General features: G+C 38.5%; 1 protein-coding gene and 2 pseudogenes across 1 annotated transcript; all 3 read left to right on the top strand.

Annotated features, from left to right (window-relative positions):
* The window catches only part of LOC126074056 (olfactory receptor 7G2-like), a 678,546-nt pseudogene that overhangs the window by 49,611 nt on the left and 601,806 nt on the right, over window positions 1–27,129 (top strand).
* LOC126074030 (olfactory receptor 7G2-like) lies at window positions 17,376–18,314 on the top strand. The gene has a single exon (XM_049881374.1). It carries the CDS (start codon window positions 17,376–17,378, stop codon window positions 18,312–18,314), a length of 939 nt encoding a protein of 312 aa, XP_049737331.1.
* On the top strand, window positions 22,505–26,724 carry LOC126071053 (mesoderm-specific transcript homolog protein-like; annotated as a pseudogene).

Here is a 27,129-nt window from a genome sequence, read left to right as displayed (position 1 = left end):
TGTTTTTTACATTTTGATAATAAAAATAATTTTATCTTTATATTTATTCTTATGCATTTTTACCTATGTATGTATTTACTTACACATGCTTCTGCCTTGTGACAATTTTTACCTTGTTAGCAAGACATGTTAAAGCATTTATTTTTTTATGTTTAATTTGGTCAATATGTATGTAACAAAACGTTTGTCATGTCAACATTTTTTGCTTGTACTATTCAGGGACATTAATTACATTCTTCATGTTGTTCAACTGCCATTACTACCCATTTTCAAATTTTTGCATCACTGTTAGTTTAGTATCCCCTACACAATGAGTCTTCCTTTCTTTTTTCTTCCTCACCACCCCTGACAACCACTAATAGAGTTTGGTCTCTATATACTTGCCTATTCTAGGTATTTCATACAATTGGGATCATAAAGTATTTATTCTTTTCTAACTGACATTTCACTTGGCATAAGGTTTTCAAGGTTCATCTATGCTGTAGCATGTGTCAGGGCTTTATTTATCTTTATGTCCAGCAGTATTCCATTGTATGGATGATATTTTGTTTATCCATTCATCTGTTGGTGGGCATTTAGCCTGTTTCCACCTTATGGTTATTGTGAATAATGCTGCAAGGAACATTGGTGTACAAGTATCTGTGTTCCTGCTTTCAATTCTTTTGCTACAATTATTATATACCATAATGACTAACAGCAGTGCAAAATAGGTATGGAAACTGATTTTGCTTTTCTCTAGCTTTGTGATATTTGATTGATTGCATACTAGGACAGGTTTTTCTGGCGGTCTCCAGTTGGCTGTATCACTTGCATGCATTATATCCCAGAAAGCTGACTATGACTTCTTCTTCTTTTTTTTTTTTTTTTTTAAATAATGAGGTGACTTTTCCAGTGAGTCACTCAGAAGACATCCTTTCACAACTTATAAGCCTGAACTGGGACATACAGACCCCTTCTTTATTCTCTGATGAGGGGAATGGAATTATTATGAGTTGATTTTACATATCGTCTAAAACAGTTGTTCTCCATCCTTAATGTGTATGAGAACTGGAGAACTTGTTAATACACAGGTTCTTGTGTCCTTCCTCTGCAATTTCGGCACCCTGGTGCCATAGTGGATAAGCATTTGACAAATCCGGCAGCTGCTCCTTGTAAACCCTATGGGGGCAGTTCTATCCTGTCCTATAGGGTCGCTATGAGTAGGAATTGCATCAACAGCAATGGGTTTGGTTTGGGTTTTGGTTAGTGTGAGGTGGGCCCATGAATGTGCACTTCTAACAAGCTCATATGTGATGCCTGTGTGCATAGTCCAAGTATTACACTTTGTGTGACACCGATCTAAAATGTAATTACTGTTGGAAACTCAATAGGCACAATATCTGGCACACAGTAAGTACTCATTGAAATTTAGCTAGTATCATTGTATTCCATATCTAGTCCCCTATCCTTGGCCCTTTCAGTTCTTTTGCTTTCATACATTTTTTAACATTTTTTTTTAGCACTTAGCTTTGCTTACCTTAATGTAAATATATATCAGCATTTCAGGTGAACCTAGTAATATAAACAAAGACATAATTATTGGGCTTGCAGGCTAAGGTGAATTATATTTTCCTGACAGTTGATTTGCTTTGATTCCTTCTCATTGATTACTTGCTAGCAATGACTTTCATTTTTTCATTTATTTCTTGTGTTACCATTTTGATTGCTTCTTTTTCATTTCAGATAAAATCCACACATCAAATGTGTTTTAATAAAGCTAATAGAATCACTGCAGTCTTAGAAGGACTCTGCCATGTAGGGGAGGTGTTGTGTGTGGTGCTATAGGCAACCAAGTAGAAAGTTTCCTTTTACTGGGGATCACTTTTAAACTAAGGAGATTATTCCTGGCGAGAATGGATGACTCCTTGGAGAATTTAGTGCCCAGAGAGCCTTCTGTTCTGGTCATAACTGAGTTCCATTGATTTCAGCACCACTTCTGGGGACAGCTCCCAGACTAGCACCAAAGGCCTTTGCTAGGGCAGTGGTTCACCCAATGATGGTCTTAAATCTCCTGCAGCATCTTGGGCCTTAGTTAAAGCTGCAGCTTCCTGGACCTCATTCAAGGACCAACGATTTTGGACTCTGGGGATTGATCCCTAGGGAAAGTATGGTTAACAAGACCCTTGTGAAATAGTGATGAGCTCTATGTTCTGGATCCATCGTTGTAATACTAGAATATATTTAGAATCTGGTGTATGAAAGACTTTTTTCAATTTTATTTGTGAAATATGTCATACGTAGAAAGTGTGTGTAACGTACCTGTAGTTCTTGTAGAATCTTCATATAATAAAAGCACATAACCATCACCTAAACTGAAAAGTAGATAATTGTGGTCATCTTAGAATCCCCCTGTGAGGCCCTCCCTATCTCCCAGAAGTAAGTACTATCCTGAATTTTGTATTTATCTTTTTTTTTTTGCTGTTCCTTATTTTGAGGTGAAGCCTATGAAATTGCCAGCATTTCAATTTTTGATCTACTGAACTTCCAATTCCATGCATTTCAACAAAATAGTTTTACCACTTCTACATACATCCCTTTCCTCCATCTCATAAATGACATCTATGAAACACTCACAGCTAACATTGCACTTAATGGGCTGGGTGCCTCCCTCTAGGATCAGGAAAAAAAAAAAATAAGAATGTCCATTCTTTCTACTTCTACCTGTGGTGGCAGTTCTAGCTAGGGGAATTATGCAAAAAATAAAAAAGTAAAAGAAAATAAATAATTAATAGGTACCCAAATTGAAAAGGAAAAAGTAAAGCTATCTGTATTTGCAGATGTTATGAGAGACAATGTAGGGAAAATCCTAAAGAGTCTACTAAATCACTATTTGGACTAATAAACACACTCAGCAGAGTTGCAGAATACAAGATCAATATGCATAAATCAACTGTATTTCTACATACTTGCAATTAATACACCAAAAATATAATTAAGAAAAGAATTCCATTTACAAAAGCATCAAAAAGAATACAATACTTAGGAATAAATGTAAACAAAGAAGTATAAGACGTATATTGAAAAGTACAAAACATTGTTTAAATAAACTTAAGAAGATCTAAATAATTAGAAAAAATACACCATGTACATGAATTGTTAAAAAAATTTTTTTTTGAATTGTTAAGATGGCAATATTTTCCAAGCTGATCTACAGATTAAACACAGTCCCTATCAGAATTCCAGGTTTTTTTTTTATATAAATTGATGAACTGATTCTAAAGTTCATATGGAATTGCAAGGACACAGAATAGCCAAAACAATCTTGAAAAGGAAGAACAAAGTAGGAAAACTCACACTTGTTGATTTCAAACTTACTACAAAGCAACAGTAATCAAGATAGTGTGGTGCTGGTGCAAAGACAGACGTATAAATAGATTAGAACTGAGAGCCTTGAAAGATATATATATACATATGTAAAACTCATCTCAACAAAGGTGCCAAGATCACCCAATGGGGCAAGACTAGTCTTTCTGACAAATGGTACTAGGACAAATGGATAGCCACAAGCAAAAGTATAAAGTAGAACTCTTACCTCAAATGAGATTTAAAAAAAAAAAAAAAAACTCGAAGTGAATCAAAGACCTAAATGAAAGCACCAAAAGTGTAAAACATTTAGAAAACATAGGGGCAAATCTTGACCTTGGGTTTGGCAAAGGATTCTTAGATATGGTACCAAAAGATGCAAAAAATAAAAAATAGATAAATTGAATTTGAAAACATTATGCTTCAAAGGGTACCATGAAAGAAATAAAAAGACAATCCATAGAATTAGTGAAAATATTTGCAAACCACATATATTACATTTTTAATCAAACATGAAAAGACAACCAACTAAAAAAAAAAGGAATTGATGTTTCTTCAAAGAAGAAATGCATAAGAAAAAATACTCAACATCATTAATCTTCAGGAAAATGCAAAGCAAAACTTCAGTGAGATACCACCTCACATCCACTAGGATAAAAAAAAATAGCACCTATTAAAAATTTTTTTTTAATAAAAGAAAAAAAAAACAAACGTTGGCAAAGATGTGGAGAAATTGGAACTTTTACACATTGTTGAAGGGAATGTGAAATGGTACAGCCATTTTGGAAAATATTCTGGTAGTTCCTCAAATAATTAAACATAGTTGCCATATGACCCAGTAATCTCATCCTAGGAATATATAAAAAAAAGAAAACATAAGTCAACTCAAAAAATTGTACACAAATGTTTATCACAGCATCTCAAATGACCATCAAGTAATGGATGGATAAACAAAATGTGATATGTATGCAAATTGGAATATTATTTGGCCATAAAAATGTATGAAGTAGTGCTACATGCTATAACATGGATGAAGTCTGAAACATTATACTAAGTGAAAGGAGCCAGTCACAAAAGACCACATATTACATACTCCTATTTAAATAAATTACCCAGAACAGGGAAATCTATAGAGAAAGAGAATAGCTTAAAGTTAGCTTAGGGCTAGGGGTGGGTGTGGAATGAGAGGATAGGGAGTGATAACTAAAGGGCACACAGATTCTTTTCCAAGTGATGAAAATGTTCTAAAATTGACTGTGGTGATGGTTGCATATATCTGTGAATAGACTAAAAACCATTGAATTGTGCACTTTGAATTAGTAAATTGTACAGCATTTGATTTATATCTCAATAAAGTTGTTAAAAAATTAAAATCAATTTGGAGGAACTTCGCTTAGATGGCGGTAATTGAAACTATCAATGAGAAGTTTTAAAACCATATTGTGACCCAGAAATTAGGCATGAATTTATATATCACATGTGCACATTGTAATGGATTATAAATGGTAAGTTATTATTGCAGAAAAAAATTATAAATGTTTTTAAGTTTATCATATACCTTTTTAAAAGCATTATCTAGATTATTACAGTAAACAAATAGTACCAAGTTTCATGTATATTACATCCTGTGTAGGTACAGATTTAGAAGTAAAATAGTATTGCAGAATGTGCAATGGTTGCAAATGTTAAGTTTGATGTGAGTACCCTTGCAACATCTATTGAAACATGAAGAAGATACTCAGCACTACTGGGAAAAGAAACTTTACAAAAACTAAACATTAATGTCATTTGAGAGGAAGGATTTGACAAACTAATTCGTGTTTGTTCTTACTTAACTAAATCCACCATTCAAATTCTCCCTGGTTTCTGGAACATAATCTCTCACTGCTGTCCTCAGCATCACAGCCCATAGGGCAGTGCGGCATTTAGGCACAGTCACCTTTGTCTCAATGACAGGCCAAAACTGATGAAAAATTCTTGTGAGGGGCCTGAGTGTTATTATAAATCTCAAGAGTGGAACTGTAAGATTATGAGTCATACAAGATTACAAGTGTTCAAAGTGCTCGAGGCTCCCATACTTTTTAATAATTTTTTTTGAACGTTTATGACATCTAGAGGGCCTCTAGAGCTGGGGCCCAGCATAGGGACTCCTTTTGCCTAGATCTAAGTGTATTACCGCCTCCTCATTATAAGCTTAAATTTTAATACTACCTAACCGATTTAAAATCCTAGTTTGCAACATAATTGGATTGTATTAATAACATCAAGAATTTCTTAACATTATGTTCATAATAAATTATCAATTTAATGTGAGTTTTGTGAAGACAAGAATTCACAGAGAGAGGGCACTTGGGCTCAATGATAAGCTGTTCTTTCATGTTAGATGTCATCGAGTCCATTCCAACTCATAGTAAGCTTATACACGACAGAGTGAAACACTGCCCAGTTTTGTGACATTCTCACAATCCTTTCTATGTATGAACCCATTGTTGTAGCCACTGTGTCAATCCATCTCGTCTAGGGTCTTCCTCTTTTATGCTGACCCTCTGTCATACCAAGCATGATATCCTTCTCCAGGGACTGGTCCCTCCTGATAACATGTCCAAAGTATGTGAGATGAAGTCTTGGCATGCTGGCTTCGAAGGAACACTCTGTACTTCCAGGACACACTTGTCCCCTTTTATGGTAGTCCATGGTATATGCAATATTCTTTGCCCAAACCATAATTCAAATGTGTCAATTCTTTTTTGGTCTTCCTTATTCATTGTCCAGGCTTTGCTTTCATACGAGACAACTGAAAAGGTGATGGGTTGTTTCATGTGCACTTTAATGTTCAAAGTAACATCTTTGCTTTCCAATGCTTGAAAGAGGTCTTTGCAGCAGATTTGCCCAATGCAATGTCATTTGATTTCTTGACTGCCGCTTCCAAGGGTATTGATTGTGGATTCAAGTAAAATGAAATCCTTGACAACTTCAGTGTTTTTTTCATTTATTGGGATGTTACTTTTAGTCTGGTTGTGAGGATTTTGTTTGTTTGTTTTGTTTATGTTGAGGTGTAGTCCATATTGAAGGCTGTAGCCTATGAACTTCATTAGTAAGTGCTTTAAGTCCTCTTCACTTTCAAGCAAACAAGGCTGTCATCTGCATGTAGCAGGTTGTTAAATCAGTCTTCCTTCCATCCTGATGTTGTGTTCTTTGTATAGTCCAATTCTCAGATTATTTGCTCAACATACAGATTGAATAAGAATTGTGAAAGGATATAACCCTGACACACACTTTTCCTTATTTCCAACCATGCAGTATCCCCTTGTTCTGTTCTTATGAGTGCTTCTTGGTCTAAGTATAGGTTCCACATGAGACGATTATTTGTTCTGTAATTCCCATTCTTCAAAATGTTATTTGTATTATTTTATGATCCACACAGTAGAATGCCTTTGCATTGTCAATGAAACAAAGGTATTTCTGGAATTCTCTGCTTTCATCCAAGATCCATCTGATACCTTGTTCCAATTTCTCTTCTGAATCCAGCTTGAAAAAAGTTTTGATATCTTCACAAAATTTTACTTATGTGTGATAATAAAGATATTGTTCAATAATTTCCATGTTCTGTTGGGTCACCTTTCTTTGAAATGGGCACAAATAAGAATCTCTTCCACTCTGTTGGCCTAGTAGCTGTCTTCCAAATTTCTCAGCATAGACAAGTGAGCACCTCCAGCACTGCATCCATTTGTTGAAGCATCACAATTGGTATTCTGTCAATTCCTGGAGACTTGTTTTCATCAATACCTTCAGTGCAGGTTGAACTTCCTCCTTCAATACCATCAGTTCTTGATCGTATGCTACCTCGTGAAGCCATTGAACATGGACAATTCTTTTTGGTACAATGAATCTGTGTATTTCTTCCATCTTCTTACAATGCTTCCTACGTCTTTCAATATTTTGTCCATAAAATACTTCAAAACTGAAACTCAAGTCGTGAATCTTTTCTCCAGTCCTTTCAGCTTGATAAATGCCAATCCTGTTCTTCTATTTTGGTTTTCTAACTCCAGGTCTTTGCCTATTTCTTTATAATACTTTGTCTTCTCAGGCTGCCCTTGGAAATCTTTTGTTCAATCCTTTTATGTCATTATTTCTCCCCTTTGCTTTAGCTACTCTAAGTTCAAGAGCTAGTTTCAGAGCCTCTTCTATCAGCCATTTTGGTCATTTCTGTATTTTTGATGACTTTTTTGTTTTCTTCATGAATGATGTTTTTGATGTCATCCTGCAACTCGTCTGATCTTGGGTCTTTAGTGTTCAATGTGTCAAATGTATTCTTGAAATAGTTTCCAAATCCAGGTGTGAGATACTTAGGGTTGTTCTTTGGCTCCCACTGACTTGTTTTAATTTTCTTCAGGTTCATCTTGAACTCCATATGAGCAGTGGATGGTCTGTTCTGCAGTAGTCTTCTGGTCTTGTTCTGGCAGATGATATTGAGCTTTCTATTGTCTCTTCCCCCAGATGTACTCAATTTTATTCTTCTGTTTTCCATATTGTGATGTTCACATGTATAATCACCATTTATGTTGTTGAAAAAAAGATATTTTCAACGAATAAATCATTGGTCTTGCATAAATCTATCATGCAAGTTCCAGTATAGTTTCTATCATCAACGCCATATTTCCAATTATGGATCCATCTTCTTTGTTTCTAAATTTCACATTCCATTCAGCTCTAATTATCAATGTATCTTGATTGCATGTTTGATCAATTTTAGACTGCAGAAGTTGGTAAAAAATCTTCAATTTCCTCATCTTTGCATTAGTGGTTGGTGCATAAATTTGAATAATAGTCATATGAACTGATCTTCCTTATAGGTCTATGGATATTATGTTCTCACTGACAGTGCTGTACTTCAGAATAGGTCTTGGAATGTTATAGTTGATGATGAATGTGATGCCATTCCTCTTCAATTTGTCATTCCCAGCATAGAAGACCATGTGATTGTTGAATTCAAAATGGCCAATACTAGTCCATTTCAGCTCATTAATGCACAGGATATCAACCCTCATGCTTTCCTTTTCATTTTGATGACTCCAATTTTTCTTGATTAATACTTTGTACATTCCATTGTCTGATTATTAATGGATGTTTGCTACTGTTTCTTCTCATTTTGAATAGTGGCACACCAGCAAATGAAGGTCTCGAAAGCTTGACTCCATTCAAGTCATTAAGGTCAATTCTACTTTGAGGAGGCAGCTCTTCCCCAGTTGTATTTTGAGTGTCTTCTAACCTGAGGGGCTCATCTCCCAGCACTATATCAGACAATGTCCCACTGCTTTTCATGAGGTTTCACTGGCTATTTGTTTTTTAGAAGTAGATGACAAGGTCCTTCTTCCTAATCTGTATTAGTCTGGAAGCTCTGCTCAAACCTGTCAATCATGGGTGACCCTCCTGATATTTGAAATATTAGTTGCATAGCTTCAAGCATCACAGCAACACACAAGCCACCACAGCACAACAAACTGACTGATGTGTGGTGGGCGTCATCTATAGAATTGGCTAATTAGGTGATCTCAATTGGCTTGAGATGATTTTGAGGTATTTGAGCTTCCCGTATGTGGAAGTTTTCAATTCTAGTAAAACAAAAACTATACCCAACCTGTCGCTGTCAAGTCAATTCTGACTCATGTCGACCCTATAGTACTGACTAGAACAGCCCCATAAGGATGCCAAGGAGTGGCTGGTGGATTTGAACTGCTGACCTTTTCTTTAGCAGCCAAGCTCTTAACCACTGCCTCACCAGATCCAATAAGGATATATAAATCCTGACTCTAATGTGCTCGAACAATACAAAGAGTTAATTTTCATGAAAAGGAAAAGACTTCACAGATAGAGAATGCACAAGAACAGGACACAAGCACTGTATTTAGTCTCCCATGAAGTGGTTCCATCCTAGAACTTGCTCCCCTCGTCATCTGATCGCTGCAGCAGATGCAGGTGTTATACCCACACATGTTGCCCAGAGAGAAAACTTACTGGGCTTTACTGGGTGTATTGGTAATAGACCTTCCCATGGAATCATCTAGAGATATTCCTTCCCATCTCATGACTGAGAGTAGGATCATATGCCCCTTCTCAGTCTAATACCCGGTGTGGGGAAAAATGATTAGTATGAAAATCTTAGACTGACCATCTGAAGTGTAATTCCTGTTGGGACATTAATCCCCATAACCATAAGGAGTACTTACAAAAAATGTCTGGCACAATAGTAAATATTCAATAAAACTTAAATAGTATTATTGTGTTCCAGGTATGGCCTATATTCATAAGTCTTCTAATAATTTGGGTCTCACATATTTTTAACACTTGCTTGAGGGTTTACAGAACAAAGTAGTTTCTCATTAAACAGTTAGTACACATATTGTTTTATGACATTAACAACCCCACGACATGTCAACACTCTCCCTTCTCAAAATTGGATTTCCTATTACCAGCTTTCCTGTTCCCTCCTGCCTTCTAGTCCTTGCCCCTGGGCTACTGTGCCCCTTTAGTCTCATTTTGTTTTAGGGACTGTCTAATCTTTGGCTGAAGGGAGAACCTCAGGAATGACTTTATTACTGAGCTGAAAGTGTGTCCGGGAGCCATACTCTCAGGGTTTCTCCATTCTCTGTCAGGCCAGCAAGTCTGGTCTTTCTTTTTGAGTTAGAATTTTGTTCTACATTTTCCTCCAGCTTTGTCTGGGACTGTCTATTGTGATCCTTTTCATAACAGTCAGTGGTGGTAGCCGGGCACCATCTAGTTTTACGGGGCACAGTCTGGTGGAGGCCATGGTAGATGTGGTCCATTAGTCCTTTGGACTAATCTTTCCCTTGTATCTTTAGTTTTCTTCATTCTTTCTTGCTCCCGAAGGGGTGAGGCCAGTGGAGTATCCTAGATGGCTGCTCACAGGCTTTTAAGACTCCAGACACTACTCACCAAGTAGGATGTAGAACATTTTCTTCATAAACTATGTTATGCCAATTGAGCTACATGTTCCCCAAGACCATGGTCCCCACAGCCCTCAGCCCAGCAATTCGACACCTCAGGGAGTTTGGATGTGTCTATGGAGCTTGATGATCTTGCCTTGTACAAGTTGTGCTGGCTTCCCCAGTATTTTGTACTGACTTAGCCTTCACCAAAGTTGCTGCTCATCTATTGCCTATTTAGTGTTTTTCCATCCCCATTCCTCCCCTCCCTCATAACCATCAAAGATTGTTTTTTTGTGTGCGTAAACCTTTTCATGAGTTTTTATACTAGTGGTCTCATACAGTATTTGTCCTTTTGTGATTGACTTATTTCACTCAGCATAATGTCCTTTAGATTCATCCATTTTATGAGATGCTTCATAGATTCATCATTGTTCTTTATTGTTGTGTAATATTCCATTGTGTGTATGTACCACAGTTTGATTATCCATTCATCTGTTGATGGGCATCTAGGTTGTTTCCATCTTTTTGCTGTTATGAACAATGCTGCAGTGAACATGGGCGTGCATATGTCTACTCATGTGACAACTCTTATTTCTCTAGAATATATTCCTGGGAGTAGGATTGCTGGATCATATGGTATTTCTATTTCTAGCTTTCTAAGGAAGAGCCATATTGTTTTTCAAAATGGTTGCATCACTTTGCATTCCCACCAGTACTGCATAAGAGTCCCGATCTCCCCACCACCTTTCCAACTTTTGTTATTTCCTGTTTTTTTTTTTTTTTAATTCATGCCAGTAATGCCAGGGTGAGATGGTATTTCATTGTGGTTTTGATTTGCATTTCTCTAATGGCTAGTGATCACGAGCATTTCCTCATGTGTCTGTTGGCCACTTGAATGTCTTCTTTGGTGAAGTGTCTGTTCATTTCCTTTGCCCATTTTTTAATGGACAATTTTGTCTTTTTGTTTTAGAGGTGTTGGATTTTCTTGTAAATTTTAGAGATTAAAATTTTGTCTGATTTGTAATAGCCACATTTTGTCCCCCAGTTTGTAGATTCTGTTTTTACTCTTTTGGAGGATTATTTTGATGAGCATAAGTATTTAATTTTTAGAAGATCCCAGTTATATAGCTTATCTTCTGGAGTTTGTGTGTTGTTGGTTGTGGTTTGTATCTTGTTAAGGCCATGTATTAGGGCCTCTAGTGTTGATCTTTTTTTTTTTTCTTTTATGAACTTCATAGTTTTAGGCTCCTTATTTAGGTCTTTGATCCATTTTGAGTTAGTTTTTATATATGGTGTGAGGTGTGAGTCCTGTTTCACTTTTTTGCAGATGGACATCCACCAATTTTGCCCGCAACATTGGTTAAAAAGACTGTCTTTTCCCCATTTGATGGGCTTTAGGCCCTTGTCAAAGATCAGGTGACCATAGGTGGATGAATTTACATCTGGGTACTCAATTCTGTTCCATTGGTCAGTGCATCTGTCATTATACCAGTACCAGTACCAGGCTGTTTTGACAACCAGTACCTAGCTGGTTGTGCTTTATGGGGTTTCTTCCCTTTCCATATGAAGTTAATGATAAGTTTTTTCCATCTTTTTAAAGAATGTTGTTGGTATTTGGATTGGTATTGTATTGTATTTGTAAATAACTTTGGGTAGAATTGTCCTTTTCAGAATGTTGAGTCTACCTATCCATGAGCATGATATATCTTTCCATTTGGTTTCCTTTGGTTTCTTGCAGTAGTGTTTTGTAGTTTTCCTTCACAGAATTTTTCTAAAGCATTGGTTCATAAGAATAATTGGCAAATGCATCAAGGACATAGTCAGTTAACTCTTACCTGGTTTTAGGGATCCAGATATTCTTGAGAGTCTCATCTTAACATAGGAAATGGAAGTGTCCTAGAGTTGATCTTAGTACACAACCTTGAGATTCCCACACAAGGCAGTGGCCAATATTTCCTGACTCAGGCTTTCATAGGACCCAACCAGCTACAGAAGGAAAGAAGATCCAAAATTCCATGATTGATTTTCAATATTTCTTTTTCTAACATCTACTAATTTTACAATGGAGATGCTGAGTCAAAACATAAAAGGAATAGGGAATCAATGAAGCTACTGAGCAGCATGGGATTTTTTCCACCATCTGCCATAAAAAGGGAGAGAGGAAGGGAGGAACAGATCACTGTGGGCTATATGGGAAGGGAGTAAAGAAATGAGAAAATAAATTTAGGCGTAATAACCTATTAATAGATATTAATTGTGACATTACTTTTGAAATTGAATGGTTCCCTTTTCCACTGATTTATGTGTAAAAATGTGAGCGGCAGTTAAACAGAAAAGAGTATATATGTGTTTATTTCATACATTGTTGTGTGTGACAAGGTAAGAAATTTCTAAAACAATAAAGTTACATTATCTTATTCAATTATCATGATAATCTTAATACTTCACACTCACCAGGTGCCAGGCTTCCTGCTAAGCAATTTGTATTGATTACATTTTTTAAGTACCACAATTATACAAGTATCTGAAGTGTCCAGGTGTACTTTGCTCTGTGTTTTTTTCTCCTTTAAGGCTGACTTGACAATGTTCCTCAATTTTCTACTACTGTTGGGACCCTCCTGTCAAGCAGCCTAGATGTTTGTGTTGTTCGATTGTGTCTTTCTCATTTTAGGATTCTGCTTGCTGTTGTTATTAGATGCCATGGGCTCAGTTCTGGCTCAGCAACCCTGTGTACTACACAGAACAAAACACTGTCCACTCCCACACATTTCTCAAGATTGTTGCTATTGTTTGAGCCCATTGTTGCAGTCACCATGTCAATCCATCTCACTGAGTGTCTTCCACTTTTTTGCTGATCTTCTACTTTACCAAGCATTATGTACTTCTGCAGGGACTGGTCCCTCCTGATAACATGTCCAAAGTACTTGAGACAGAGTCTTGCCATCCTTGCTTCTAAGGAGCATTCTGGCTGTATGTCTTTCAAGATAGATTTGTTCTTCTTCTGGCAGTCCATGGTATATTCAATATTATTTCCTAACACTATAATTTAAACACACCAATTCTTCTTTGGCCTTCTGTTTTCATTGTCCAGCTTTCTCATGCACATGAGGCCATTGAAAATAACATGGCTTGAGTCAGGCACACTTTAGTCCTCCAAGTGGCACCTTTCCTTTTTAAGATTTCAAACACTAATAACTGAAGACCAGATGAGTTGTGGAAGGACATCATAATTGAAGAGAGCAAAAGGTCATTAAAAAAGACAGGAATGAAAGAAAAGACCAAAACTTGCTCTTAACTCTTAAACTTGCTCTTGAACTTAGAGTAGCTAAGCAAATGGAAGAAACAATAAAGTAAAAGAGCTGGACAAAACATTCCAAAGGGAAGCTTGACACAACAAAGTATAATATTATAATGAAATGTGCCCAGACCTGGAGTTAGAAAACCAAAAGGGAAAAACAGGATTGACATTTTTCAGGCTGAAAGAACTAAAGAAAAAATTCAATCCTCAAGTTGCAATATCGAAGAATTCTATGGGCATAATATTGAACGATGCAGGAACCATAAGAAGAAGATGGAAGATATACACAGAGTCACTGTACAAAAAGAATTGGTTGATGTTGAACTATTTCAAGAGGTAGCATATAATTAAGAACTGATAGTATTAAAGGAAGATGTCCAAGGTACACTGAGGCATTGGTGAAAAACAAGGCTCTAGGAATTGAGGGAAGACCAACTGAGATGTTTCAACAAATGTATCCAATGCTGGAAGTACTCATCTTTGCCAAGAAATTTGGAAGACAGCTACCTGACCAATCAAGTGGAAGATATCCATATTTGTGCCCATTCCAAAGAAAGGTGACATAACAATGTGGAAATTATCAAATAATATGATTAACATCACACACAAGTAAAATTTTGCTGAAGATAATTAAAAAAAAACCATTACAGGAGTACATCGACAAGGAATTGCCAGAAATTCAAGCTGGATACAGAAGAGAATGTGGAACCAGGGATATCATTGTCGATGTCGCATAGATCTTGACTGAAAGCACAGAAAACAAGAAAGATGTTTACCATCTTTTATTATTATTATTGACAATGCAAACACATTCAAATAAACATGTGGATCATAAGAAATCACGGATAACACTGGGAAGAATGGGAATTCCAGAACACTTAATTGTGCTTTTGTGGAACTGTACATAGACCAAGAGACTTTTGTTCGGATACAACGAGGGAATACTTGATGGTTTAAAATCTGAAAAGGTGTGTGTCAGAATTGTATCCTTTCACCATACCTGTTCAATCTGTATGCTGACCATTTAATCTGCGAAGGTGACTTTATGAAGACGAACGCAGCATCAGGTTTGGAGGAAGACGAATTAATAATCAGTAATGTACAGATGACACAACCTTGCTTGCTGGAAGTGAAGAGGGCTGAAACATCTACAGATGAAGACCAAAGACTACAGCACTCAGTATGGATTACACCTCAACATAAAGAAAACAAAAATTTTCACATTGGGTCGAAAAGCAACATCATGATAAGTGGAGAAAAGATTGAAGTTGTCAAGGATTTCATTTTACTTGGAACCACAATCAACATCCATGGAAGCAGCAGTCAAGAAATCAAATGATGTATTTCTTTGGAGAAATCTGCTGCAAAAGATCTTTTAAAATTGTTAATAAGTAGAGATGTCAAGATTCTGCTTTGAACACACTAAAAAAATTGTTGCTTTTTTTCTCCAGTTTTTTCAAGGCTCATGCATTTCCTCCTTCCTCCCATTCTTGAGCTTTGGGTAAAAAAAGATATGCTGCATATCACCTGGGTGCCCTGTTAGCGCAGTGATTAAGCACTCAGCTCCTAATCAAAAGTTGGCAGTTTGAACACGCCAGCTTCCCCACAGGAGAAAGACATGGCAGTCAGCTTCTATTAAGTTTTCAGCCTTGGAAATTCTATGTGGCAGTTCTGTCATATAGGGTCACAATGAGTGGAAATCAACTCACCTGCAATGGGTATATATCAACTTATGAGAATAATATTTCAATCTTCAAATAACTGGAAGAAAAGGAAATCTCATTTCATAATAGCTGTTAAGCTTAAGGTTTCAGCTAGTACATTGTAGGTTGACATCACGTCCTGAGTTTGGGTCCTGTTTTGATTCTGTCACCTGTTGGATACTACCTATGTGGTCAGAGAGCAAGTGACCTCAAATACCAGGGAAAGCACTTGGTTTTAATTCAGGTGAAAGGTTTCAAGAGGCAAGTAATAGAATTTGTTGCCCCTTCAGGATGCCTTGTCCTGCCCTACTCAGAGATTATATCACCCCAAAACAGTGGTCATATAAGGTCAGCTCCAAGTTCTGGCAGCCAAAATTCAAATCCTGTTTTTACCTCTTTGCAGAGTACCATGTACTTTGTATCTGCAACTTCACTTTTCTTTTACCTTTACACGAGGTCATGGATAAAATGTGAGATAATAGGAGCACCTTATTCATATGTCCATTGTGAGAATAAAAACAGGTAGTATAGTAAATCCTGAAAACTATGCCTGCCAATAATCAGAGATCAGTAAGTGATAGTGTTGGTAAAGAGAGCGGTTTATAATAATTATGATGTTTATTACTATGCTTTCTGATAATACTATTAATTAAAACAATAATAACAAGGGACGTCCTAGTCATCTAGTACTGTTATAACAGAAATAGCACACGTGGATGGCTTCAGCAGACAGAAGTTTATTCTCTCACAGTCTAGTAGGCTAGAAGTCCAAATTCGGGGTGTCAGCTCCAGAGTAAGGTTTTCTCTTACTGTTGGCTCTGGAGGGAGGCCCTTGTCATCAATCTTATTCTGGACTAGGAGCTTCTCAGTGCAGAAACCCCAGATACAAAGGATGTGCTATTCTCCTGGCTCTTGCTTCTTGGTAGTATGAGGTCCCCACATCTCTCTGTTCATTTCTCTCTTTTATATCTCAAAAGAGACCGGCTTAAGACAATCTAATCTTGTAGATCTCATCAACATAACTGCTGCTGATCCATCTCATTAACATCATAATGATAGGATATTTGCAATACATGGGAAAATCACATCAGATAACAAAATGGTGGACATTCACATAATACTGGGAATCATGGCATAGCCAAATTGATACATATTTTGGGGAGACACAACTGAATCCATGACAAGGAATAAGAACCTAAATGATGGAACATTTAAATGGAAATAAGAATATAAAGGACAGATTTTGAGGAACAACTGAAAATGAAAAAGCTTAGTTGAGTCATGAGAATGAAATCCTGGCCAGCTCCCTCAGCAGAGCATGGTGAGCCAGGTCCCCATCTCCTCTTGAGGTACATCAAATCTGTTCTTCTGTGAATATGAATCTATTATACATGGGCCACAATGGTTGATGCTCTAGAACAGTGAACCTCAAAGTGTGATCCCCAGACCAGCAACAGTAGCATTTGAGAAATGGTTAGAAAGAAAAATTTTAGAGCCTTAGACCCCAAATTCTGAATTCAATACTCTGAGGGTGGGCTTAACAAGTTCTTCAGCTGATTCTGATGAAAGGAGGAGTTTGAGAACCACTGCTCTAAAAACATAGGTGTAGAGTTTGTGTTTATGCTAGTTTGAAGGCTTAGGAAAATTCCCAAGGAAAAAGCCATGTATTCTTTTCTACTTTATGGCTGTTAGTTGGCACAACGTGAAAAAATAGTAGATATACAATAAACACAAAGATACTACCTATTTGCTCAGAGAGTAAAGGATCTTTAAAACCAGGGAGAGCACTTGTGTCTTTATTCAGGTGAAAGATTTTTGGAAGATGTGGTGATGGAAGAGAGAGAAGAATAGAGAGAAAACAGGAGGGAGGAAGGGAGAGAGGATGGGACAGAGACAGGTGAAGGGAGAGAAAGACAAAGAGGGAAAGGGAAAAGGAAAAGAAAAGGGAAGAGAGGGACAGAGAGAGGAAAAATCTGTAGTATTCACTTAGTTTCACAATATAGATGCTAGAATTTCTCTGAAATACACAATTCTTATAAATCTGTTATATGTTCTATCACTTCTATCATCAGACTCATCAACAGCATGGCATCAGAAAACCAAACTGGTGTAGCAGCATTCTTCCTCCTGGGGCTCTCAGAGGATTCAGAACTGCAGCCCTTCCTCTTGGGGCTATTCCTGACCATGTACCTAGTCACTGTGTTGGGGAACCTACTCATTATCCTGGCCATCAGCTCAGACTCCCACCTCCACACCCCCATGTACTTTTTCCTCTCCAACTTGTCCTTCGCTGACATCTGTTTCAGCACCACCACAGTCCCCAAGATGCTGGTGAACATCCAGACTCAAAACAAATCCATCAGTTACACAGGCTGCCTCACCCAGGCTTGCTTTGTTCTGATGTTTGCAGGTGTAGAAAATTTTCTCCTTGCAGCAATGGCCTATGACCGCTATGTGGCCATCTGCCATCCACTGAGGTACACAGTCATCATGAACTCTTACCTCTGTGGCCTGCTGATTCTCCTCTCCTTGTTTATTAGTTTGGTGGATGCCCTGCTTCACAGTCTGATGGTGCTGCGTCTGTCCTTCTGTGCAGACCTGGAAATCCCTCACTTCTTCTGCGAACTTGCTCAGGTCATCAAACTTGCCTGCTCCAATACCCTCATCAATGACATCCTGGTATATTTAATACCTAGCATATTGGGTAGTGTTCCTCTCCTTGGGATTATTTTCTCTTACATTAAAATTGTCTCTTCCATTCTGAGCATGCCATCAGCCGGGGGAATGTATAAAGCTTTCTCCACCTGTGGGTCTCACCTGTCAGTGGTTTTCTTATTCTATGGAACAGCTTTTGGAGTCTACATTAGTTCTGCAGTTACTCATTCTTCCAAAAACTTAGCAGTAGCTTCAGTGATGTACACTGTGGTCCCTCCAATGATGAACCCCTTTATCTACAGCCTGAGGAACAGAGACATGCAGGGGGCCTTGCAGAAACTCTTCGGGAGAACATCTTCTTTTTCTTAGTTGTATCATCTGCCTTAGGCTTGTGCTTCTATAATGAGTCAAAGTGAAAGAATACTTGGTGAATCAGAAGGTTAGAATCTTCCAGTAACAAGTTTTTTTTTACATTGTGATAATATTTTTATTATTAATTTTAAATAATTTTTACATATGTGTGCATATTTACTTGCACACTTCGGTCATCACAATTTTTACTTTGATAATTTAGTACGTTAAAATGTCGATTTATTGTTTTTATTTTTGGCAGATATATATTTAACAAAACGTTTGCCGTTTATACATTTTTTAGTTGTACCTTTCGGTGACATTTATTACATTCTTCATGTTATTCAACCATCACCACTATCCATTTTCACAGTTTTTTCATCACCCTTAACTCAGTGTCCCCTAAGCAATGAGTCTCCATTTCTTTTTTCATCCTTAATGGCCCTGGTAACCACTAATAAACTTCGGAGTTTATACACTTGCTTATTCTAGGTATTTCATATAAGTGGAGCTGACATTTCACTCAGCATAATGTTTTCAAGGTTCATCTATGTTGTAGTATGTATTAGGACTTTATTTCTCTTTATGGCTGAGTAGTATTTCATAGTATGTATGATATTTTGTGTATCCATTCATCAGTTGATGGACATTTAGCCTGTTTCCACCTTATAGGTATTATGAATAGTGCAGCAACGAACATTGGTATACAAGTATCTGTGTTTCTGCTTTCAAATCTTTTGCTACAACCATCGTATACCACAGTGAATAATAGTATTTCAACATGGAATCTAAATTTGCTCTCCTCTAGCTTTGTGATATTTGATTGGTTGCATACTATGACTGGCTTCCCTCAAGGTCACCAGATGGCTGCATCACTTACAGGCATCATATCCCAGAAAGCTGACTATGACTTCATGTTTTTTGTTTTTTAATAAAGAGGTGGTGTTTCTAATGAGTCATTAAGAATACATCATTTCATTGCTTAGACACCTGAATTAGGATGTACAAGCCCCTTATTAAACTATTCTTTTGTGAGGAGAATGGGATTATTATGAGTGCATTTGACCAATCATCTAGAAAAGCTGTCCTCCAACCTTAATGAGTATAAGAACTGGAGAACTTGTTAAATAACAGATTCCTTAGCCTATTCTAAGAGATTTGGGCTCAGTAGTGTGAGGGGAGCCCACTGGTACAGGAAGTATTCAATAAAATTAGACTAGTATCATTGTATTCCTTATCTTGCCCTGTATTCTTTGCTATTAAAACCTTTTGCTTTCACACGTTTTATAAGACTTGCTTTAGCAGTTATCATTGCTTACCTTAATTTAAGTATGTATCAGCATTCTAAGTGAATCTAGCAATATAATCTAATACATAATTATTAGACATTCAAGCTAAGGTCAATTATCTTTTCTTGACAGTTGATTTCCTATGATTCCTTCTCACTGATTACTTGCTAGCAATGACTGACTTCTTCCTTTTTTCCTTGAGTCACCCTTTCTGTTTCTGATTCTTTTTCAGATGAAATGCAGACATTAAATGTGTTTGAATAAAGCAAATAGAATCACTGCAGTCTTAGAAGGGGTCTGCCATGTATCGGAGGAGTCAATTGTGATACTATAGAGAAGCTAGGAGAAAGCTTGCTTTTATTGGGGATCATCATTACACTAAGGAGAGAATTCATGTTGAGAATGGATGACTTCCTGGAAAATTAAGTGAATGCCCAGAGAGCCCCCTGCTCTGCTCATCACTGAGTTCCATTATGTTCAGCACCACTTCTAGGGACAGCTCCCAAACTGGCATCCAAGTCCTCTGCTAGTGAGTGGTTCACCCAATGATCTCCTTAAATTACCTGCAGCATTTTGGGCCTTTGTTAAAGCTGCAGGTTCCTGGACCTCATTCAAGGACTACTGTCTTTGAACTGTGGGGATAGGTCCCTAGGAAAAGTATTGTTAACAAGGTCTTTGTGAAATAATGATGAGCTCTACATTTTGAAACCATACTTTTAATGCTAGAAGGTATTTAAAATACGGCGTATGAAATATATTCGTTCAATTTTATTTGTGAAATATATGTAAAAATGTGTGTAATATATCTGAAGTTCTTATAGAATATTCATACAATAAAAACACATATACTCAGCACCTAAATTGGAAAATGGACATTTACAATCATCTTAGAATCCCCCTGTAGGGCCTCCCAGTCTAATCACCCTCTCTCTGTCCCAGAAGTAACCAGTATCTTGAATTTCACATTTATTATTTTCTTTGCTGTTCCTTATATTGGTTTGGACTCTATGAAATTGCCAGCATTTCACTGTTTTTGATCTACATAACCGTCATGTTCATGTGTTTCAACACATTGTTTTACTGCCTCTATATGTATCCCTTTCTTGAACCTCATAAATGGCGTCTATGAAAAACTCACAGCTAACATTGTACTTAATGGACTGGGTGCTTTCCTCTAAGATCAGGAACAAAAAAGGATGTTCACTCTTTCTACTTCTATTCCATTTGTGGTGAAGGTTTGAGTTAGTGCAAATATGGAAAAAATACTAAGAAGAAAAGAAAATAAATACAAGTTACCCAAACTGGAAAGGAAGAACTAAAACTATGTTTGCAGATGACATGAGAGATGACCTACAGAAAATTCTAAAGAATCCATCAAAAAAAACTATTTGGACTAGTAAACATGCTCAGCAAGATTGCAGGATACACAATCACTATGTAAAAATCAGTTGTATTTCTATATCCTTGAAATGAACAACCGAGAAACAAAATTAAGGGAAAAATTCAATTTATAAAAGCATCAGAAAGAATAAAATACTTAGAAATAAATTAATAAAAGAAGTGGAAGACATATATTGAAAAGTGAAAACATTGTTGAAATGAATTTAAGAAGATCTAAATAATTAGAAAAAAATCTATGTTCCTGAGTTGGAAAACTTAACATTGTTAAAATGGCAATATTCTCCAAAGTGACCTACAGATGAAACATAATCCCTATCAGAATACCAGATTATTTCTTTATACAAATTGACAAACTGATTCTAAATTTATGCGGAATTACAGGGGACCCAAAACAGCCAAAAGAATCTTGAAAAAGAGAACAAAGTAGGAAAACTCACATTTTCAACACAAAACTTACCACAAATGCAACAGTAATTAAGATAGTGTGGTGCTGGCACAAGGATAGACATATAGATCAATGGATGAAAATTGGGAGCCTAGAAAAAAACCCATATATACCTGGTCAGTTCATTTCAACAAATGTGCCAAGATTCATCCAACAGGGATATAATAATCTTTTTGACAAATGGTACTAGGACAAATGTGTAGCCACATGCAAAAGCATAAAGTAGGATTCTTACCTCAAATGACATTAAAAAAGAAAAAGAACCCAAAGTGGATCAAAGACCTAAATGTAAGAACTAAAACTGTAAAATGCTTAGAAAACATAGGGGTAAATCTTGACCTAGGATTTGGCAAAGAATTCTTAGATATGACACCAAAAGTACATGCATCAAAAGAAAAAAAGAAAAGATAAATTGGATTTAAAATGCTTTACTTCAAAGGATACCATCAAAGAAGTGAAAAGACAACACATAGAGAAAAAATTTGCAAATTGTATGTGTTCATATATTTTTATTCAAGCTAAAAAGACAAATGACTAATTAAAAAATGAACAATGCTCTTGAATAGACACTTCTACAAAGAAGAAATGCACAGGAAAAGATGCTCAGCATCATTAGTCATCAGGGAAATGCAAACCAAAACTTCGATGTGATGCCACTTCAAATCCACTAGGATATAGTCTATTCGGAAACCCTAGTAGCATAGTGGTTAAGAGCTACAACTGCTAACCAAAAGGTTGGCAGTTTGAATCCACCAGGTGCTCCCTGGAAACCCTATGGGGCAGTTCTACTCTGTCCTATAGGGTTGCTATGAGTCGGAATCAACTCGATGGCAATGGGCTTTTTTTATAGTCTGTATTTAAAAAAAAGAAAATATGCACAAGAATTGGCAAAGATGTAGAGAAATCAGAACTCTTGTACATTGTGGATGGGAAAGTGAAATGGTGCAGCAATTTTGGAAAATATTCTGGTAGTTCCTCAAATCATTAAACATAGAATTACCACATGACCAGTAATTTCACTCCTAGGTATTTGTGGGCCAAGATTTTCAGGGGTTTGGCAGTCGTAAGATGTTATGATCACCTCCGTGGTGGGATCTGCTGTGAGTAGCCAATCAGTTGGAAGGGAGTTTCCTTGGGTGTGTGGCCTGCATTGAATATAAGTGGACATTCTGGCAAGGCTCATGAGATTTTTGCTCCTGCTGGATCCTTCAGCTGCTTCTGTTCGTCTGACCCCTGGTTCTTGGGACTTGAGCTAGCAGCTTACCTGCAGCCTTGCCTGCTGATCTTGGAATTCATTGGTATTTGCAGCCTGTCAACAATAACCCTGCCCCCTGACCTGCCAATCTTGGGTTCGCCAGGCCCTGTGGCTACGTGAATCAGGAGAACGCTCTATCCTAACCCACGGACTTGGGATGTTCCAGCCTCTACAACTGTGTGAGCCATTTCCCTGATATAAGTCTCTCTGTGAATGGATAGAGTTGCAGCAATGGCACAGGACCAACAGCAGCAGAGAACATGCAGTGGCGGATTGGGGTGCCTCCGGGCACTTATCGGTGGAGCTAGGCTTGCCGACCCATGGAGTAAGAAAGCTGAGTGCCTGTGTGCAGGAGGCTTCCTGGCAGAGTGGGGAGCCTCCAGGAACTTATCGGTGGAGCTACCAAGCTTTGGAACACTTGCTCCAGCAGGGCAGATGCAGATGTGAGGCCTGAGGAGCCAAGAGGCCAAGAAACCAGAAACAGAAGCTGAAGAGACAAAAAACACGAGAAACTGAGCTGCCTCAGTCTCAAAATGTATGGCCATGACCTCAGGGCTTTCAAAGGATGGAGCCATGGCCTCTGGTGTTTCTAAGGGTGGAGTCACCACTCAGATGGACTAGGAGAATGGTGTGTCTAAAGCTGAGGGAGCAGAGGTTCGGTCCCAGTGAGCCTGGAAGGCGGAGCTGAAGCCCAGGGCCAAGGGGCTTCCACACAGAATCCGGAGAGTGTGGCCAATACCTAGAGGCTGGAGGGCAGGGTTATTGTGTAAATTGTCTCAGGGAACAGAGGATTATTTTCAAAGCTTTGAGAGCTAATGTAATGTGTTCTGCTGACTTGCTTATGCCTTTTGTCCCTTCAGTTTCTCCCATTTGTAATGGAAATGTCTACCTTATGCCTGTTCTGCCATTGTGCCAGTGGAAGCAGATAACTTCTATTCTAGATTTCACAGATGAAGAGGAATTTGGGGGTTTTGGACTTGGAGTTAAGACTTTTGCTATGATATAATGGGATTAATATGTTTTGCATGTTGCGAGGATGTGATTTTGGGGGTGGGCAAAAGATGGAATGTCATGGATTGATTTATGCTCCTCCAAAAATGTGTTTGTCAACTTGATTAGGCCACAATTCCCAGTATTGTGTGGTTGCCCTCCATTTTGTGATTGTAATTTTATGTTGAGAGAATTAGAGTGGGATTGTAGCACCAACCTTACTCAGGTCGCCTCCCTGATCCAAGGTAAAGGGAGTTTCCCTGGGGTGTGACTTGCACCACCTTTAATCTCTCAAGAGATAAAAGGAATTGGAAGCAAGCAGAGAGTGGGGAGCTCATATCACCAAGAAAGCAGCACCAGGAGCAAAGCACATCCTTTGGACGCAGGGTCCCTGTGCTTGAGAAGCTCCTCGGCCAGGGGAAGTTTGAGGACAAGGACCTTCCTCCAGAAATGACAGAGAAAGAAAGTGTTCCCCTGGAAGTGACACCCTGAATTTGGGCTTGTAACCTACTAGACTGTAAGAGAATAAATTTCTCTTTGTTAAAGCCATCCACTTATATTTCTGTTATAACACCCACCCACTGCCGTCAAGTTGATTCCGACTCATAGTGACCCTATAGGACAGAGTAGAGCTGCCCGATAGAGTTTCCAAGGAGCACCTGGCAGATTCGAACTGCCGATCTCTTGGTTAGCAGCCGTAGTAGCCAACCACTATGCCACCAGAGTTACCTCTGTTATAGCAGCACTAGTAACTAAAGCAATAGATTTTTTTTTTTTTTTTTGGCAGGGAGGTTTCCAAGGACAGTAGGTCCCTCTGTAAATGGGTAAAAATCACCCACAAACCAGTCATGTCCCAGAGTTTATTGCTCTAGTGTGCCTGCACCCACAGTTCAAATACCACTTGCCTGTAGTGAACATTGTAGTCACATTATAGGTCTTGCCCCAGCACAGAGTAGATGAACCATTTGTGTGGGAAAACACAGCTCTTCCCCACATTCTATCTGACTCATAATTGTTTGTGTCTAATGGAATCTCTTTCTCATCCAAAGAAAAGAAAGAGGCATAGGTATTCAGAATGAGTTAAGTTTAGGCAAGTCAAGACCTCAGTCAAGAAAAAGGAAATCAGTTTTCCCTTCATGGAATAGGAGGGTAACACTAAGCCATTGAGCCTGGGAATTTCTTATTAAACAAAAACTATATCTGATTATTTACCCCATGAGAGACAGTGCTTCCCCACTGCGTTTTTCACTCTTTATTTTTAAATAATTTATTCACACATAGAAGTTGCAAAAATAGTACCAAGATTGTCTGGGTACCCTTTACCCAGCGTCCTCCAATGGTGACACAATCTTTCTCAATAAACCCTTTGCCATTGAGTCGATTTGGACTCAGACTGGCCTTTTAGGACAGAGTAGAATTGCTCCAAGGGGTCTCTGAGGAGTGGCTGGTGGATTCAAACTGCCAACCTTTTAGTTAGCAGCTAAGCTCTTAACCAGTGGGCTACCAGGGCTCTTAATCTTTCATAATCATAGTATATATTGGAGCAATACTATTAACTAAACTGCAGACTTTATTGGGATTTAACCTGAGTTCCCTTTGGAGGAAGGACAGACACCAGCCTTCCTATTTGCCTCGTTTGTTGTCTGGGAAAGCCCTCCTGTGAAGTGGCTTTATTCCTCAATGGACCCAGAGAAGACAAAGTTCACTCATTCACACTGAATCAGATGAATCCCTTAGTCTGATGAAAGCCTCAACGCATTAAAAAAGGAAATAACAGCTGCTGTGGCAGCGGCCAGTCCTCACGCAGTGTCTCAGCGGACTGCCATTTAGGTGGCTGAGCCGCTGGGCAGCAGGCCCGCTTTGCAGCCCTCTCGCGCTGCTGGCGGTAGCTGTAGCTGGCAGGCCTTGTGCCAGCATTCTTGCAGCTTGGGCGCTGACCGGCTGCACAAGCTAAGGGCGGCCAGGGTGCACCGAGATAACCTGCACACGGTGAGGGAGTGGTGGGTCCAGGTGGGGTTGCTGGCCGTGTTCCTGCTGGCGGCCTACCTGCACATCCCGCCCGCTCAGCTTTCCCCTGCTCTTCACTCATGAAAGTCCACAGGCAAATTTTTCACCTATCAGGGACTGCGCATCTTTTACCAAGACTCCGTGGGTGTGGTTGGAAGTCCAGAAATAGTTGTGCTCCTATATGGCTTTCCAACATCCAGCTATGATGGTACATGATTTCGGAAGGTCTGACCCTCAGGTTTCATGAGTAATTGCTCTTGATTTCTTAGGCTTTGGCTTCAGTGACAAACGGAGACCACACCACTACTCCATATTTGAACAGGCCAGCATGCAGAGGCATGCTTGAGAGGCTTTTGGTTCTCCAGAACTGTAGGATCAACCACCTGTCTCATGACTATGGAGACATCGTGGCTCAGGAGCTGCTCCATAGGTACAAGTGGAATCCGTCTGGGCAGCTTACCATAAAGTCTCTGCCTGTCAGATGGAGGTATCTTTTCTGAGACTCATCATCCTCTCCTTCTCCAGAAGCTTCTTAGAGATGGAGGCATGCTGTCAACCATCCTCACACGTTTGATGAACTTCTTTGTTATTCTCTTGAGGTCTCATCCCGGTCTTTGGGCCCTACACTTGGCCTCTGAGAGTGACCTGTGGGACGTATGGGCAGAGATAGTAACAATGACAGAGACTTAGTCATTGATAGTCTTCTACAGTATGTTAACCAGAGGAAGAAGTTTAGAAGATGCTGGGTGGGAGCCCTTGCCTCTGTATCTATTCCCATTCATTTTATCTGTGGGCCATTGGATCCCATAAATCCTTACCTGGAGTTTTTGGAGCTGTATAGGTTTTATTTATTTTTTTTTATAGGAAAATGCTGCCAAGGTCCACAGCGTCAATTCTGGATGACCACATTTGCCGCTACCCACAGCTAGAGGATCCCATGGGCTTCTTGAATGCATATATGGGCTTCATCAACTCCTTCTGAGCTGGAAAGTGTAGCTTCCCTGTATTACCTTCCCTATTCCCTATCTGTTGTGTATTCCACTTAGGAAGAAATTCCCAAAAGAGGTCCTACTCACTGAACACTATTCTCTCACAAAAGTCCACTTTACTCACGTCGGGGAACACAGTATAGTAAAAAACCAGCAGAAACTCTGACTAAGAGTTGACCTAACAGTTCAGTTCCCCTTCCTTTGACACCTGATCAAGTGTATGAATTTGCCTTTGTCTTTTGTGTTATTAGGAAATTCTGATGAGCACCACTACTCCCTGATGCAGTAGGAGAGGCACGCATTCCTTTTCATGAAAGACTTTTTAACACATCTATGTGCTTTTCTGACATATTTAGAAATGCTGATTTCTGGTCCAACCCCAATTGGAATCAGAGAGTAAAGGATGAGGAGGGGGCCTTACCTCTCCTTGAACAGCTTTAAGGGCATGTGCTTTTAA

Source organism: Elephas maximus, chromosome 3, assembly GCF_024166365.1.
Source record: "Elephas maximus indicus isolate mEleMax1 chromosome 3, mEleMax1 primary haplotype, whole genome shotgun sequence".
Taxonomy (NCBI): Eukaryota; Metazoa; Chordata; class Mammalia; order Proboscidea; family Elephantidae; genus Elephas; species Elephas maximus.
This window is presented reverse-complemented; position numbering and strand designations above follow the sequence as displayed.

Coding starts and splice junctions, on each gene's coding strand:
- LOC126074030 (XM_049881374.1), top strand. CDS start 17,376: ATGGCATCAGAAAACCAAACTGGTGTAGCAGCATTCTTCCTCCTGGGG.